Below are 17,276 nucleotides of genomic sequence, written 5' to 3' on the forward strand. Positions count from 1 at the left end.
GGATCTGTGGGATACTCTCGTGGGTTTCATATCATAGACGGTAGCTTCCCTGTCGTCTCGTGTGGGCTTAGACACTGTCGTTGTGGGTTACCTGTGGGTATTTGAAAATTTCCATTACAAATCGGGTGATTGTGGGATTATAAGATCTGCCGCACATTCCTAGCTTTTCTCTGTATACTTGCTTAGTTTACAGTTTATTTGGTTCGTCTCTTCCCTTCTTCCTATTACTCTGTCTATTGTCTCTTGGACTAACCACTATTCCCTTCAGATCAAAATGTCCAAGACCAAGTCCGTTACCAAGAAGGGCTCTGAGAAGCCGGTTGACAAGGCCCTTAGCAAGGTCAAGTCTGCTGGTGTGACCAAGTCCTCCCAGTCCCCCAAGGCCAAGAGCAAGCAGATTGCTCGTGAGGTTGCCTCCAAGGAGAAGAAGGACAAGAAGAAGAAGAAGGAGCCTACTCCCAGCGAGTCTTCTGAGTCCGAGTCCGACAGCGACGAGGAGATGGCCTCCGACTCCAGCTCCAGCAGCGAGAGTGAGGACGAGAAGCCCGCCAAGAAGACCGAGAAGAAGGGCAAGAAGGTTGAGTCCGAGTCCGAGTCTTCCGAGTCTGAGTCTGAGTCTTCCGACTCTGACAGCGATGAGGAGATGAACGACGCCTCTAGCAGCGAGAGCGAGGAGGAGAAGCCTGCCAAGAAGACCAAGGAGGAGCCCAAGAAGGCTGCTAAGAAGGCCGAATCCAGCGACTCTGAGTCTGAGTCTTCCGACTCTGACTCCGAGTCCGAGGATGAGAAACCTGCTAAGAAGGAGACCAAGAAGGCCGAGTCCGAGTCTGAGTCTTCTGACTCTGACTCCGACTCTGAGTCTGAGGAGGAGGCCCCCAAGAAGGCCGCTAAGAAGGAGTCCAGCGAGAGCGACTCTGACTCCGACTCTGACTCTGAGAGCGAGGAGGAGACCAAGGAGAAGAAGGCCGAGAAGGTATGCTGTTTATCCCTTTCGTTTGTTTGTTTAATGCTAACGTCCCCAGGAGTCTTCCGACTCTTCTGACTCTGACTCCGACTCTTCCGACTCCGACTCTGACTCTGAGTCTGAGGAGAGCGAGAAGCCCTCCAAGAAGCGTAAGGCTGAGGAGGAGACCTCCGCTACCCCCAAGAAGTCCAAGACCGAGGACCCTGCTCCTGGTGCTTCCGCCAACCTGTTCGTCGGTAACCTGTCCTGGAACGTCGATGAGGCCTGGCTCCAGTCCGAGTTCGAGAGCTTCGGTGAGCTCTCCGGTGTTCGTATCATGACTGAGCGTGACACTGGCCGCTCTCGTGGGTGAGTACTTTCGTCTTCCATATTTATCAAGCCATTGCTAAACTCTTCTAGTTTCGGTTACGTTGAGTACACCAACGCCGTCGATGCCGCCAAGGCTTTCGAGGCCAAGAAGGGTGCTGAGATCGACGGACGTGTCATCAACCTGGACTATGCCACTGGCCGTCCCGCCAACAAGGACCAGCAGGGTGGTTTCAAGGACCGCGCCAACGCTCGTGCCCGTTCCTTCGGTGACCAGGCCAGCCCCGAGAGTGACACCCTCTTTGTCGGAAACCTTCCCTTCGACGCCAACGAGGACTCCGTCGGCGAGCTGTTCGGTGAGAAGGGTAGCATCCTCGGTATCCGTCTGCCCACCGACCCCGACTCTGGCCGCCCCAAGGGTTTCGGCTACGTCCAGTACTCCTCCGTCGACGAGGCCCGCGCTGCCTTCAACGAGCTCCAGGGTGCTGACCTGCTCGGACGCCCGGTGCGTCTGGACTTCAGCACTCCCCGTGCCAACAACGGCGGCGGCGGTGGTGGTCGCGGTGGTGGCCGTGGCGGCTTCGGCGGTCGCGGCGGTGGTCGTGGCGGTTTCGGTGACCGTGGTGGCCGTGGCCGTGGTGGCTTCGGTGGCCGCGGTGGTGGTGCCCCCAACAAGGCTCGCGGTGGTATCCCCGAGTACAAGGGCACCAAGGTCACCTTCTAAGTCAGTGTGTAAGAGTACTAACCGACGTATACCTATGTTTTTCTAGACTGCTTTTTGTTTTGGGCAATGGGTTATGGTTCCGGGGTTATTGTCATTATTCCTCACTGTTTCTGGTACCCCAAAAGTTGTCTGCATTATGTCACGCTAGCTAGCTAGGTAGCTAGGTAGCTATGTGCCTGTTTTATCTAGGTAGCATACCATACCAATTTAATGAATGGCTATGACCAGAATGATGTTACTTTTCTTGTTTTCTTTTTTTCTCTTAAGGGCTGGTCTTTGTTTGGGTGAATGGGGTGGCACGGATCGACCAGATCTGCTGCGAGTGCGTGATGGTGGGCCTATCAGCGGGAAGAGGCAGCGGGGGGAACAAGTCAGCTGTGCAGTGGGAAAAGGCTGGTTGAGGGTCGGATGATGGACCAGCCCTCGTGCTCGCCTCCCCCTTCTTATTCTCCCCGTCTCTCTCGCTTGTTGCTCGCGTCTATTGTTGTCCTTGGATTATCCCGTTCAACCTGAGTGAATAGAGAAGAAGAAGCAGCAGCAGCAGGAGGTATCTTCTTTTATTGAACTCCAGGTTGGATGCTGGAGAACTGACAGAGAACTCAAACCTAACTCAACCTACAATTTCATCCATGCTTTCTTCTTCTTCACAGTAACTGCCAGCATCCACTTGCCCACTTAAGTACTGATAAGATAATCTTAACGGATCCTCCCCCCAATCAACCATTCAAAACTGAACTGTTGCATCCCAAACCCCGCCCTTTTCTGACCGCTCAGCGTATGAGCTGAACGGTCCGCTTGCATTCCCCGTGGTCTGAGGATTGACTGACCGTGTGTTGCCTGCCTGGTCACTCATCTCATCTCATCTCATCTCATCTCATCACCGCACTTCTACTTCTACCTTCTTATTTATTCTTCTTCTTTCCTTACTCTACTGCTTCATCTCCTCCTCCCACCCCCTCTCGTCACTCTCTCCCGTTACCCTTCTTCCTCTTCACATCATGCAACCCAACCACTATGACCTACTGGGTCAGGTGCACGATGACCCTCGATCGGTCGGGCGACTGAGGCGAGAAGCCCATCAGCCGCCGTCGCGCGAGCCTCACGCCTTCCAGCAGTCCCGGTCGCCTGCTGCTGTTGCGCCCACGAGATCCGAAGGTGCGTCATCCTGGTTTTCTCCAGATATTTGCCCTACGCCTGGCATGTCTGCACCTTTCCCCTGCATCTTCATTCACTCCGATCTGCATGCATTGCCAGTCCTCTTTCAAAAGTCACTATTGCTTGTACCACCACCATGTACTCACTACGTTATTATATAGATTCCTGGATCGAGGTCTCCTCACAGCCCTCATCCTCTTCCCTCTCCTCCGCCGGCACCAACGACGATATTATCACCACGGGTCTACGCGTCCAGCAGGATGAAGCTGGTGCATACCATCGCAGCCGACGGCGCCGTCTGCAGCGGCTGGCTGCCGTCACCACCGCCCAAGTCGACTACTCGTCCCGCGAACAAAGCAGTAGCCAAGACGAATACGAGGAGAGTGAGAGCGAGTCGGACCGCGTCCTCAGCAGTTCGAACGAGGGCATGGTCCGTCAAGCTTTACCCACCCCGTTCGTCCCGGGACCTGGCCCCTCTTCGACCGCTTCCGATGATGCCAGCGATGAGGATGATGATGATGATGATGATGATGATGATGACAACTCGACGGCGTTGGGAATGCGTATGGGTTCAGCTCCCTTTGTTCCTCAGCCCAACGTCTTCTCGCACCCACCTGCATCTCAGAACACTTCGTGGAGGCCTACCGGGGGACACCGCTCACAGCCAAGTGAGGTGTCCAACTCCAGCCGTCGCACAGCGATCCGCAGAAACTCTCAAGCAAGTATACGCTCCACACGGAGGTCCTCCCAGCAACACAGTCCATTCAATATGATCTCACCGTCCCACCACGCGGATCACGACGCCGCTCTGCGTGCCAGTCTATCCACATTGCTCTCCTGTGCCGCTGCGGCCCGCGGTCTGCCCAAATCCGACCCTCCCCCTTCACAGGCCAGTCCTTCTCGAGGCCACCCATCTTCCTTCCGCTTAGTACCGGAGTCAGTAGCGATGGGAGGAGAAGTTGGCGAGGAAGCCGTAGGGACGGAAGCAACTGTCCCCACTCGGACCCCGCGGCAGGGACCCACTCCGCAGCCGGCCGCATACTCACCCCGCGATGTCCAGTCGGCCCCTCGAGCCAAGCGGCGGTCCAGCCCATCCAAAGAACGTAGCCACTCCTCTGCAAAGAAGGGCCGTCGAGCCAGCATAGCGGATGCTTCGACTGCCAGTCCCACCGTCATGACCTGGGTGATCAGCGCGGGTGTTGTCGTCTTGTTTTCAGCCATCAGCTTCTCCGCCGGCTACGTGCTGGGCCGCGAAGTCGGGCGCTTGGAGGCCAGCACGGGAATGACCGTGGCTGGCGATACTGGCGTGCCCGGCCGAGCAGCGGCGGGCTGTGACCAAGAAGCAGTTCGAGGTGGTCTCAAACGTATCCGCTGGGGATCAGGAACCTCTGGGTCAGGCATCATTGCGTGACTGACCATATACACTGCATCTAGTTCGTTTATATGAGTGCTAACGATAATGGTGATTACGGGATATGAAGCTATGATTATTTGGTGCGGTACATTCGTTGGCTGCTTTTCCTATGTCTCCTCTGTTTGGAAGGACGGATTGCATGCATAGCAAGGCTTTCCGGTCGTCGGTCTATGAGATGTTCTTGGATCATTTGTGGAGCCGCGGGAAAAGTAGTTGTTGGCTGAGATTAGGATTGATGTTTGGAATGGCGTTTGGAGTGAGTATTTAGTTGCAGTTATACCCCTTTCCCCTTGACAGCTAGTCAATACACGAGTAATTCGACATACTACTTTAGTTCAAGCAGTAAGACACAACCAGAACAGTAGTTAGATATCCTTGCTTTAAATAGATCGAGCAGAGCACAACATTACATCTAATCTAATCCATTCCAATCCTCTCCCATCCACAAAAGCCTCCGAAACCCCAACCCCAAAGTTGAACTCTTTATTTCCGTAGTCTCACCCTAATTTACGATAGAATGCTCAATTGAATATAAGAATAAGAATTGGATTGAATTGGATCATTCCATTATCCCGCTCATACCCTTCCATTCCCAGACACAAGACATCTCCAATACATCACTATACAAAGGACACCCCCTTCTCACAATAATCCAATCCCCACCATAAACACATCAATCCAACAACAGTAACAACGAATTAATCCTATACCTTTCATCGCTCTGAATATGTAGGAATTGTGTTCCATCATCCCAATACAGAAATGGCACCGTAGCCATGACATCCACCCACCCACCACCCACAAGCGACAAACAACAAACATGATCCTCTTAGCATCCAACATGCTAGACATAGTAACCACAGACACTGAGGATACACACGGCCTGTTGGAAGTTCTTCCCCCTTCCACATCACAGTAAGCAGTGCAGTGCAGTGTGATTCTTCGGGCCCGTGGAGTTTGTTTTGATTGCTATCGCATCGCATCCCACTCACTGGGTAATGCTTGCTATGTGGACCCCGGAGTTATTCTTTGTATTGTAGAGGAGTGGAATAAACCACTGGGGTTCTATTCGATATACTTCGTCATCCAAGGAGACTGGTGAGGTAATGATCTATGTAGAGTAGTGGGATTTGGAAGAAAGGAAGTGTAATTGGGATCCTGCTTTCGAGGATCTCGAAGAGTTGTTGATGTAGAGGAGATAATCGCAACCTCAGATTTCTATTTGATATCGCGAGGAGAATAATAATGTGACAAGCACCGCGCTGCATCTATGTCTAGCTACTGCTGCACCTGTATCATATCATTTGGTAGGGAGAATAGGATGGTGTTGTACCCAAGTAGATATTTTTTGGTGAGATATAGTATAGTAAGAGTTGGTAGGAAGGTACACAAAAGTATCATCCAGATGCAGACACAAGTCCATGATTCATTGAAGGAGATATCATACAACAAGAACAAGACAAGACAAGACAAGACAGGATGAAGTAGTAACAGATATCCGAACCCTTTCTTTTCTCCGAATTGGAAGATGACGTCCAAGGACAGACATCAATCCGGACGATTTTCGTCAATCGATCCCAAGATCAGACCCAGCGTGATACAATTTGTTGGACAATGTTGGTAGAGTCTCGTGTTGCGGGTGATCTGAAGGACTTTATCTTGGAGAAGGTAGAACCGACACCGCTGCGAATCATATATGATTGGTGTGCTTGGCTAGCAAGTAGCTGTAGCTGCTCGAGTGTCTCTGGAATCTAGGACTTAGAGCCCCACGGAGACAGTAAATTTTACCAAAGATTGTCTCTCTGACGACGAACATAAATTCTGCAAGCAGGTCATGAGCCCGATACGCCTCAGTTCTTGTTGACTTTGTGTTAGCCAAAGGCCGAGTTCATACGCCGTGGGATACTTGTGATTGAAGCCAGGCCTAGTAGCTGCAGCTATAGGGATTTTTGATAGGAAGGTTGTAGTTCTTAGCAAGCAGAGTAGCCAGCAAGTGTGGACATTGTTGTATTCGATAGGCATTACATCTCCAGCCGTAGGCAGACAAGGTAGCAACTTCTGTGGAGTGTAGGTTCATGTTCCGATGTATGTATATATGGTGTTTTCCGTCATCGGAGACTTGGAGAAAGGAAGTTGGACTGGTGGGAATGCCTTCAAGCGTGGTATGTTCTCACTGCGTAATTCGGAAAATCCAATCTTCGATATACTCGTTGCTTGAGGACGTAGTATGTTGACTGACTCGGCCAGGACTGGAGAGTAGGATGTGCGGACTTGAGACAGTTTTGTTTTCTTGATGAAGAAAAATCGACAAAGAATGTTCAGAGGAAACAACGAATCAATCCCATGCTGCATCAGACTTGAACATCGTTCTTTTGCTTGGACTCGGACACCGGCTGAGCGAGATCACACGACTGAGGAACTCACGCCGCCCCGTCCGTCCGCTGCGTCGTCAAAGGTGACGAAGGCATTGGAAGGCCAGGAGTCGGATCGATGGAACCTGCTGCTGCTTCCCGCCCAGCCTGTATTGATCAACTTGGACTCTCTTGGTTGGCTGAGTGATGGCACGACTGAAGAACTCACGCCTCCCGTCCGTCCAACGCAGTCTGTCAAATATGACAGAGGCGAGAGAAGGCCGGGTTCGGAATCGATGGAACTTGCTGCTGCTTCTCACTCAGCCGGTAAGTCGAGTAGCTGGACGGGCCTCGTGGCTTTGTTGCAAGTGAGTGAGATGGGCACGACTGAGGAACTCACGCCGCCCCGTCCGTCTAACGCAGTCTGTAGATGACAGAGGCGAGAGAAGGCCAGGAGTCGGATCGATGGAACCTGCTGCTGCATCTCACCCAGCCTGTAAGCCGGGTAGCTGGAGTGCCTCTGGCGTAAATAAGTGGAATGGCATGACTGAGGAACTCACGCCGTCCCGTTCGTCCAACGCAGTCTGTAAATGACAGAGGCGAGGGAAGACCAGGAGTCGGATCGATGGAACCTGCTGCTGCTTTTCACTCAGCCTGGAAAACCAGGGCAGGCCCGTCCGTCTGTTCGTTGCTTGCATCAGTTGATGTGGGAGATGTCCAAGTTGAGAGGCCGACGTCCGGAGCGTCCACGATGTTTTTCTGTCGAGAGCAGGAGTATTGGGATCTGAGGAGGTTGGTTTGTTGTTTTTTGGTGCTTGCCCTTTCCCACTTTCCATTTTCTTTTTTCTCTTATTTTTTATTTTATTCTATTTTATTTTATTTTATTTTTTTTTTCTCTCGGGTGAGGTTTGCTCCTCTGCGTGCGTATGTTTTCTTCTATTCTCTTTTCTTTTGTTCTTTTTATCTTTAACTTTTCTTGTATTCTTGTTTTCGTTTCTGTTTTGTTGCATGTCATTCTAGGAGACCGACGAAGAATCTAGGTTGCGAGCGTCCTGTGATGAGCTTTTTTGAATCAGTAAAAAGAGACCATGGATAGGAATACCTAGAAAGAATCATACTCACTGGAGGGTTCTGGTTGACACTGCATCGAAAATGCACACTCAGCTTCACATTGAAGAGTGGCCCATGACGGCTAGGTATGATATTGGATTGATGTCGAACATAAGAGGGTATGAGTCCGAGTCCTGGAGAAGGAGGTGAGTGGATAAGAGGGTGAGCAGGTCGGTGATAGTGGTTGAAGACTGCAACCTGGAAGTCGAGGTTGCCGATGTTGATGCTAGCAAGCAGTTGTATCGGTTGAAGGACTGGTAGCTACTGGAACCTCTGTCTGGGATAGCCAGTCAACCAGTAACGTCTCTTGGTGCCGTTTGAACAAGGTCGGAGTAATTAGTTGTGAAGTGAGCTTTGATTGCTATGTGCTTCAAGGTGTGCTGCTAGCACCCTCCTTATCAATTGCTGGGAATGCAGGTCCCGTGCAAAGAAGGAGACAATGAGAAAGCTGGATGATGCTTAGAGAAGCACTGCGCTCTATTCTCTTTATGTTCTGGGGACCAGTGATCCGCATAGGAGAGTTTATCACTCCTAGCAGTAAAATAAGTCCGGAAAGAATACTTTCAGAAACTATTCTCCATTTGTAGAACAGTCTTAGCCGTGGCTTCGAGAAGTTGGAAGACCATTTGAGGAACGTCGATGAGGTTTCACTTAGAATGTGCGAGTGTTAGTCAATATTAAAGAGGCACAGCGGCACCACTCTGAAGGGACTGACCTATTCGGCATTGATCATGTCCACGCCAGGATCGCTGAGGTTGTGGTTCGTGTCGATTGCCAGAGGAGCGACCGTGATGGAGAGAGTTGATTGCGTCAAGATGAAGCGCAGGACCAGGGAACGGAATACCCTGGAAATCATCTCTTCAAGGTTTCTTTTGGAAGATGCTGTCAGTTTGTCTAGCACGTAGTAAAACTGCTCAGTCAGTTCAACAAACGATACCACAAAGATAAACGTCATCGCCCTGTGATAGGAAAGGAGCAAGGATAGACACCTACCAACTCTGTGTGCTGTGAGACACTGGAGCTTGCGGTCTTCATTATCTGTGAAGATACCAACTTCCTCGTCCTCTCTGTTGATGTAAAATCCCTTCAATGGTCAGCAAACATACCATTCAACGGGTTGTCATGAGTAGGTAATACACTTCACGAGGCCTGAAGGCCACCGAGGAGAGCCATGAACTCTGCAAGCTGAGTATAGGTAGCTCATAGTGCCTTTATCTTGTTCATCACGAGATTATTTCTTCAAGAAGCAATAAATATAAAACGCCAACGTCACTGAGTGTTGGAAGAATTGCGATGGAGAGAGGGTTAAGAGTAGAGGAATGAAGTGAGGAGAGAACTGAGTGAGGAAAAAAAATGAAAAGAGGAGAGAATTGAGAATGGATTCTCGCCTGTATATATAGCTGAGTTTTTTCTTGTGCGGCCACAATTTGTCATGAGAGATTCACTCGGGATGTGAATATCAGCAGTGCGGCAGCGACAGTATCCTTAGTGAATGATTCCCAGTGTTAATCTCTGAGCACTGGAATTGCATTTTCTTCCATAGTCCTGCTGTTGTGTGAATCTCGACAAAGGCGTAATGCAGCGAGGGTGAAGATGCTTTCGGCCTCAAGTCTGTCGCCGTGAAGGAGAGAGACAGCATGATCAAGCTTCCCATTTGGAATTTAAAATTCATTACATGCGCCTTGGGGTGTAGAGTGGCGGCGTTTCCAAGTCCCTCAGGTCTTCATAGATTTGTTGGGCGGAAAAACTGACACCAGCTTTGCTTTGAGTAGATTGCCCAACAACGCGAGAGAAGTGAATCCTTCCTATAGGTATCAAGGCAACACTGAATCCTGTGAATGTAGAGCAGATTGCCGTCCCGCTTGATGAATCGCCACGCCGACAGAGGCCAGTGTGACAGGATTTTCTCCACTATCTCTGGAACTCCCAGCGATATTTGCGCTGATGTAGGCCCTTTGTATCCATGATCTTCTTTCAAGGTTGTGAATCTTTCCGTTTGCGTTTCGGGGACTGAACAATCATCGTTCGATTTCACGCTTGATGAATCTTGGGATTCACCGAGAGCGTTCATATGGGCTATACGTTTCCATCCTTGTTCCTGCCAGGCCCTCCCAGCTGACATCCACTATTTGCTCGAATAATCGGTTCCAATCTTGTATGTCGTTGAAAGCCATCTTCCGATCAAATCCCATCTTCGAGTGTGAATATCTAGATCGACCCCTCGAGTCCCCGTCTGATAGGGGATGAATATAGACAGAGCTGTTCAAATTACCACCCGTATTTCCAAGTGTTATATTCACCCGAAACCAGGCCATTGCCCATAGTACCATATGAGCTTTCTTGCCTCGTGGCCCAGTTTGTTCGAGCTTGAATTTCACCTGCCTAGTGCCCCTCTGGTTGTACCTGTCCCTGAAGAAGAGGACGCAGTAAAAGACGGTGACGCGGACACCCATCTAGAGCAACGTGAACAGCCTGTCAAACGCCATATGTTTACTGTTCACGATATCAAGATCGTTTCCGCCCACCGACGGACGTTAAGGTGTTCTTTGGAGGCAGCGTTCGAGCCCGGGTAACCAAGACGGATCAACTCCTTACCCATTAAACAGGTTTGCGCAACATGCAAGCCAGGTAAGACAAAGTAGTCGAGGAGAGCAGAATGGGAGACACCGCATGTGTTATAGGTGTAGCAAGGCTCACTGACAGGCTGTCATCTCTGTTGGACAGGCAGCAAGCACCAAGGAAGTCGAATAGATTGTGGATCAACTCAAACCAGACGCTGCTGGCACACCCTGTCGTGCTCAACCACCGTCGTAGTCTCTGATGCCGAGGTATGGTCAATTGGGCAATTATCGATCCCAGGGTTGTTTTTGCTACCACCGTATCGAGAGGAGCTGACCGACATTGTTCTCTAGAGCCAAAATACAATATCTTCTGATAGGTACATTTTCTCTCATTGTGTAGTCCGAAATTTGAACCAGGCTCACAGAACTTGAACTTGGTCGCCTAACACCGAGTCGTTAGAGTGGTGATTACCAGAACAGAAACGCAGTATGCCCGAAAATGTCATGCTTGACTCTCCTTTCCATGCTTGCGCTTCTTGCGCTTCGCTGGATTACTGACGCCTTGGGCTAATCTTTCTTCAGAAAATTTGTCTCATTTGTAGCAACGTCAGTCGCTCCAGGCATAGGACAGCAATAACCTGTGCTCCTGCCTCCCACACCGGGTATGCTGCTGGTGAGTTGCGCGATCAAGAGCGCAGTATGCCTGGCCTTATCATGAGCATCTGCTGCAGTGGAGACAGCTGAGTTAGGGGCATAGACTGCATGATGTATGTATAGATGTTGCACCAGTCTCTTGTCAGTTGCAGGCCTGCATTTCGGGCTAGATCGTTGTCACTCCACAACAAGCCCATCCAAGGCACAATAGGCGCAAAGTCCCCGTATTCCCCTGTGTAGGGCCCCACTAGGTCTTCCATTTTTTGTTATCTGTACAGGTGTAGAAATTAAGATAGAAAAGCAACCCTAATCCTCGAGACCAGCAGTCTCTGGTGCTAACCTCGCGGCAGGTAATATAGGATAAGCCAGGACTTGGCTCGTTCCGCATATGATGCTTTCTCAACCACAGGAGTGATCGTACTTCGCGCGAACAGGAGGAAGATTCCATTCATTTGCTGATGCGTCGAGCATATTGCGTGTAGCATTGTACTCTTCTCTCAGCTGAATCGATGCATATAGTCCAGACCATATCAGGTGAATATTATATCTGGCCCCTAGTCGGTCGGTGACAGCACGTCGCATCGACTTCATTGGTGAGAACTTGTGCCCAGTATTGTATCATATAGCAACCTTGGTACCGCAGAAAACATACAGCATTCGATGATGAGTGTGCTGCTATGAACACCTAAGGCAGGTCGCTCACGTCTTAGATGTGGTACGGGCATTGGCGAACCCGGTATGATTCTAAACGAAACGCGGATACTGTTTAGCTCGGTGAGGAGATTATCTGAACATATCAATGGCCTGTATCTCTTCCAAGGATCATGTTTCCTTTCCTATGGCGCGAAGAGCATCATAAGAATATCATAACTCTTCTGGATCATAGCAATTGATATGTGCAGAAGGCATCATGTCATTGACTCCAGATGTCTTTGTCTTGGAAGCAGATCTTTTAAAAGTCGGAGCACCGACAATAGGGTTTTGGAGAAGTCATAAAAGCGTATTATCCATGGCTTCTCATTTCGATATAGGTCCTGATGGACGACGGTGACCCGACCGACCACCCGGGTTAGGGGGCAGGATTCTGCGTATTGAACACCACTTGAATGGAGTTGTCCGGTTGCAGGCGCATGAAAAATTTATTGGAGAGGCCAGGAGGTAAAGAAGTTATAAAAAAGGAAATAAAGGTCCTGAAACCCGGAAGTGATACATCTTCTGTATTCATGCATCTCTGGTGACGATAACTGGTAAATGGAACGATGGGAGCTAGTTAGAGATGTTAAGATAGATGTTGCGAGACATGAGCATGATAGTAAATATAAAGTAGTAGTATAAGTATGCCATCCCTTAGGATTAGTGCTCATGACTAGCAGCGCTGTAGAGAGGAAAGATGCATGAGAGGCAGGGGAGACGGAGCCTGCCTTTATAGCCATTTTTCCACCCACAAAATTGCTAGTTAGAAATGCAGTTAAATAAACAATTCTGTTAATTCCGGCCGTTTAACGAAGAAAACTGGTAAATTCCGATGTTAATCGGGTGGCGGGCTGCAGTAACGCCCTGTCTTTCCCTAAGTGTGATATCGGCACCGCATACAGCCAGGGTGAAGAGTCATGGATATGAATGGGACACAACGTCAATACTGGATTCATAGCAAACACTACGGTAGATGAATACGAAGAAATTGCATGGCGATGATTATGTGCAATTAGACACCAACGATCTATCTTTTGAACATGGTATGATTGATAAATTACTCGTCATAGTACACCACCTGGCTTACTTTTCCAATTCACTCCGCGCCATCGCTCACCGCGACAAAGCAATGTCATCAATTCTCATAATCATCTTCACCGTCTCAGCAGCCAGCTCGATCGCGCTGGTACTCACCAGGAGCGGCTGCAGAATGTTCTCCTCAGTGATGTCGTCCTTCACGCCACCACTGCGAATGCTGACTCCTGCGTTGTGCTGGCCCTGGGCATGGCGGTGGCGCAGCTCAGTGACAACCTTGATCGAGTTCAGACCGGCATTCTCTGCCAGCGTGGTGGGAATAACTTCCATGGCATCAGCGAATGCCTTCCAGCAGATAGCCTCCGTGCCGGTCAGCTGACGAGCACGCATGGCAAGGGCGTGGGCGATCTCAATTTCAGGAGCACCACCACCAGCGATGAGGGCGCGCTTTTTCACCAGACAACGGATGACACAAAGAGCATCGTGAAGGGAACGCTCGGCCTCGTCCAGAATGAGGTTGTTGGCGCCACGGGCGACGATCGAAACGGTCTGGTTGGCGGCGGCGGCAGGGGTCTTGATACCGGTGACCTTCACATAGCGAGCACCAGACTGCTGCACTTCCTCAACCAGGTCGGCAGTACCCAGCTTGTCCTCAGTGAAAGAGTCGATGTTGGCAACAGGCTTGCAGCCCAGACTCTTGCAGAGGAACTCAACCTCATCACGCTCGATATCCTTGACGGCCAAAATCTTAAGGCGAGAAAGGAAGTGAAGGGAAAGGTCGTTGACGGCATCACGGAGGATGGACTTCTGGATCAGAAGGACATTGCACTTGGTCTTCTGGATCTTCTTGACCATGTTAAGGAGGTATTGGCGCTCTTCCTTGAGGATCTTGTCCATCTGGCGGTAGTCGTTCACGACGATCTGGTTCTCCATCTAAAGCCATTGTTAGTATTGCATTTAGGCTCAAGGGATCCTCGACCCTACATCAGGCTTAGGCGGGCTGAGCTGGAATTGAATCAGACCTATCCGGGCCTTCTCAATTCTGGTAGGACCGCCGCTGCTCTTGATGACCTGCTGGTTCAGAACCAAGCCATCAACCATCTCACTGTCCTCAATCGTTCCTCCAACCTTCTTCACTATACGGATATTGCGGAGGTCGACGTTCTCGGCGGTCTTGGGGTCGACGACCTTCAACACGGAATCCACGGCCATAGGACCGAGGAGGCCGGAATGCTGCGAAACAATCTTGGAGGAGAGGGAGGTAGAAGCAGCCTGAAGGAGGGTGGAGCGGTCCGTCAGGTTGATGGGGCGAGACATGTTGGTGAGGATTTCGACAGCGGCGGCAGCGGCTCTTTGGAAGGACTCCGAGATGACGGTGGGATGGATACCCTTTCCAAGCAGGCGCTCTGCAGCACCGAGCAGGCTTCCGGCAATAACGACGACGGACGTGGTACCATCACCAGCCTCAACATCTTGGGCCGCACTGAGATCGACCAGCATCCTAGCGGCGGGGTGCATGACGCTCATATCCCTCAACATGGTGTTTCCATCGTTCGTCTGCGGGGGTTAGCGGGGTGTGTGAGTCGGTATACGGAGAGGTGATCGTACGATGATTGTGTTTCCCTTGGGCGTTTGGATCTATTACAATATTAGCCACGGTACCTCCAATTAACAGACATGTATCCTACCATCTTGTCCATACCCCTGGGTCCCAAAGACTGCGTTGCGGTTAGCCCCTCATTTGTCATATCGATATCGAAGCAAGCGTACTGTTCTGATGGCATCGGCCACGGCTGATTGCAATTAGTACTTGAACCCCTGAGCACATTCCGATTAGATACATACCTCTGGCAGCGAGAATGTTGGACGTACGGACGGCCATAGGCTTCTCCTTGTCCTGCAGTCTATCAGAAAACGGCCCACACGTATTTCTCTCCGCGAAAAAGACGCACCTTGAAAGCATTGCCGCTGGGGGCCGGCTGGGAGGCTGTCGACGCCATGATGAAAATAGCTACGATATAAACACCGTAGATTGATGAAACCGGGGAAGATAAAGAAGAGTGGGTGAGGCGAGGGGATCCAGAACCTGGAGGCGGCTCTGGGAATTTCTTCGGTGTTGCGTTTTGGGCGGTGTTGCTGCTGGGCTTGGCGGCCACTAGCGTCAACAGCTCGAACCGCAACAAGCTGAGCTCACCACATCACTCTTCCATCTATCAAGCTCCATCTCACCACCACGCCCTTCATTGCCTTTGCACCTTTCATTTTATCCCCCCTTATTTACACTCTACAAACAAATTTCTGAACTGATTTGTTACTCCTTCATCTTGCCGTCTTGCCACATATCCTCCCATCACCATGCCTAGCGCCACGGGAGAGAACTGGGAGAAGTACAAGAAGAACTTCGCCGATGACGAAGAGCCAGAGAAGAAGATCACCCCTCTTACAGATGAGTAGGTGATTCCGGTGTTTTATCAGCATCTACTGTGGTTGGTTCGCGCATCTGGATGGCTAACTGGCCGCAGGGATATCCAAGTATTGAAGACCTACGGTGCCGCACCCTACGCCACGGCATTAAAGAAGCTCGAAAAGCAGATCAAGGACAGACAAGCGAGTGTGAACGAGAAGATTGGTGTCAAGGTATCTAGGTCTGCCATATACGTCATACCGGACACGTCTGACTAGCTGCTTAGGAATCCGATACCGGTCTTGCGCCTCCACACCTTTGGGATGTTGCTGCGGACCGACAGCGCATGGCAGAGGAGCAACCGCTGCAGGTAGCCCGTTGTACAAAGATCATTTCGGATGAGAAGGACTCGGATAAGAGCAAATATGTTATCAACGTTAAGCAGATCGCCAAGTTTGTCGTCAACCTTGGGGAACGCGTGAGTCCTACGGATATCGAGGAGGGCATGAGAGTCGGGTATGACCCTGCAGTTTTGCTCTGCATCTTCCCTTCTAACGGATGACAGTGTCGATCGCAACAAATATCAGATTATGCTACCTCTTCCTCCCAAGATCGACCCCAGCGTGACGATGATGACTGTCGAGGACAAGCCCGATGTGACGTACGGCGATGTCGGAGGGTGCAAGGAACAAATTGAGAAGCTGCGAGAAGTCGTCGAGATGCCATTGCTATCACCAGAGCGCTTCGTTAACCTCGGTATCGACCCGCCGAAGGGTGCCCTGCTCTACGGACCTCCCGGAACTGGTAAGACACTCTGCGCTCGAGCCGTGGCCAACCGAACCGACGCTACTTTCATCCGTGTCATTGGTAGTGAGTTGGTGCAGAAGTATGTTGGTGAGGGTGCTCGGATGGTCCGTGAGCTTTTCGAGATGGCCCGAACAAAGAAGGCGTGCATTATCTTCTTCGATGAAATTGATGCGGTCGGTGGTGCTCGTTTCGACGACGGAGCGGGTGGTGACAACGAAGTTCAGCGTACCATGTTGGAGTTGATTACGCAGCTGGATGGTTTCGACGCTCGTGGTAACATCAAGGTCATGTTCGCCACCAACCGACCGTCCACTCTGGACCCTGCCCTGATGCGTCCTGGTCGTATCGACCGTAAGATCGAGTTCTCGCTCCCGGATGTCGAGGGTCGTGCCAACATTCTCCGGATTCACGCTAAGAGTATGTCGGTGGAGCGGGACATTCGGTGGGAGCTGATTTCGCGCCTGTGCCCCAACGCTACGGGAGCTGAGCTCCGGAGTGTTGCGACAGAGGCGGGCATGTTCGCCATTCGGGCGCGGCGGAAGGTGGCCACGGAGAAGGACTTCCTCGCCGCGGTGGACAAGGTGATCAAGGGTAACCTGAAGTTTAACTCGACGGCGACGTACATGCAGTATAATTAGACGGTATGGGTTGGTTACATTGCATGGCTGGACGGATGTGTATGATCATACATGACATTGGTGATTCAGTCAGTCTACGATGGGATCTATAATATGATTGTGCAGTTATATATGACAGTGATGTTCTGCCGGTCACACGACATATAAGCTACTAGTACACTGCACTAGTAAGTATAAAGTGCATGGCACCCTACATCATCAGACAAGTAAGGGTCGTAGTACGTAGAGTTCCGTTGCATGCGCGCCCGGCAACTTCGGAATAAGGTCAACACAGAGCTTGGTCGGGGTTCAATGACAGCAAAATGTCACCACAGAAACACTGTATGCCGGGACGAGACTAGAAGGGAAACCCTGAGCTGGGAAGCCGATCAACCCCAGCAATAAGAGTCGTCGTCCCCAGGCCGGCCGTGTTGCTCCGGAATTCTTCGCGCGCTGCCGGGTTAAAAGAAGACCGGCCACG

General features: G+C 50.8%; 5 protein-coding genes across 5 annotated transcripts; 4 read left to right on the forward strand and 1 right to left on the reverse strand.

The window, feature by feature from the left end:
* Positions 1–119: 119 nt before the first annotated feature.
* On the forward strand, positions 120–2,101 carry BO87DRAFT_24909 (putative nucleolin protein Nsr1). The gene is made up of 3 exons (XM_025618865.1): positions 120–973; positions 1,023–1,312; positions 1,364–2,101. Exons 1-3 carry the CDS (start codon positions 275–277, stop codon positions 1,992–1,994), a joined length of 1,620 nt encoding a protein of 539 aa, XP_025481286.1. The 5' UTR covers positions 120–274; the 3' UTR covers positions 1,995–2,101.
* An 891-nt stretch (positions 2,102–2,992) lies between these two features.
* Positions 2,993–4,560, forward strand: BO87DRAFT_305490 (uncharacterized protein; the record flags this gene model as incomplete). The annotated part of the gene is made up of 2 exons (XM_025619322.1): positions 2,993–3,149; positions 3,311–4,560. 2 exons carry the CDS (start codon positions 2,993–2,995, stop codon positions 4,558–4,560), a joined length of 1,407 nt encoding a protein of 468 aa, XP_025481287.1.
* Positions 4,561–6,877: 2,317 nt separating this feature from the next.
* BO87DRAFT_424706 (uncharacterized protein) lies at positions 6,878–7,443 on the forward strand (the record flags this gene model as incomplete). The annotated part of the gene is made up of 2 exons (XM_025627251.1): positions 6,878–7,282; positions 7,345–7,443. The coding sequence occupies 2 exons, from the start codon at positions 6,878–6,880 to the stop codon at positions 7,441–7,443; spliced, it is 504 nt and encodes a 167-aa protein (XP_025481288.1).
* A 5,484-nt stretch (positions 7,444–12,927) lies between these two features.
* BO87DRAFT_375427 (chaperonin-containing T-complex subunit CCT4) lies at positions 12,928–15,057 on the reverse strand. The gene is made up of 7 exons (XM_025623039.1): positions 14,920–15,057; positions 14,813–14,864; positions 14,738–14,760; positions 14,656–14,685; positions 14,576–14,605; positions 13,952–14,524; positions 12,928–13,900 (listed from the first exon to the last, which is right to left on the reverse strand). Exons 1-7 carry the CDS (start codon positions 14,965–14,967, stop codon positions 13,046–13,048), a joined length of 1,611 nt encoding a protein of 536 aa, XP_025481289.1. The 5' UTR covers positions 14,968–15,057; the 3' UTR covers positions 12,928–13,045.
* Positions 15,058–15,174: 117 nt separating this feature from the next.
* rpt1 (proteasome regulatory particle base subunit RPT1) lies at positions 15,175–16,943 on the forward strand. Its single transcript, XM_025623040.1, has 4 exons — positions 15,175–15,417; positions 15,490–15,604; positions 15,658–15,887; positions 15,937–16,943. The coding sequence occupies exons 1-4, from the start codon at positions 15,323–15,325 to the stop codon at positions 16,814–16,816; spliced, it is 1,320 nt and encodes a 439-aa protein (XP_025481290.1). The 5' UTR covers positions 15,175–15,322; the 3' UTR covers positions 16,817–16,943.
* The last annotated feature ends 333 nt before the right edge of the window (positions 16,944–17,276 follow it).

The sequence above is a fragment of the Aspergillus neoniger genome (assembly GCF_003184625.1).
Source record: "Aspergillus neoniger CBS 115656 unplaced genomic scaffold BO87scaffold_11, whole genome shotgun sequence".
NCBI lineage: Eukaryota > Fungi > Ascomycota > Eurotiomycetes > Eurotiales > Aspergillaceae > Aspergillus > Aspergillus neoniger.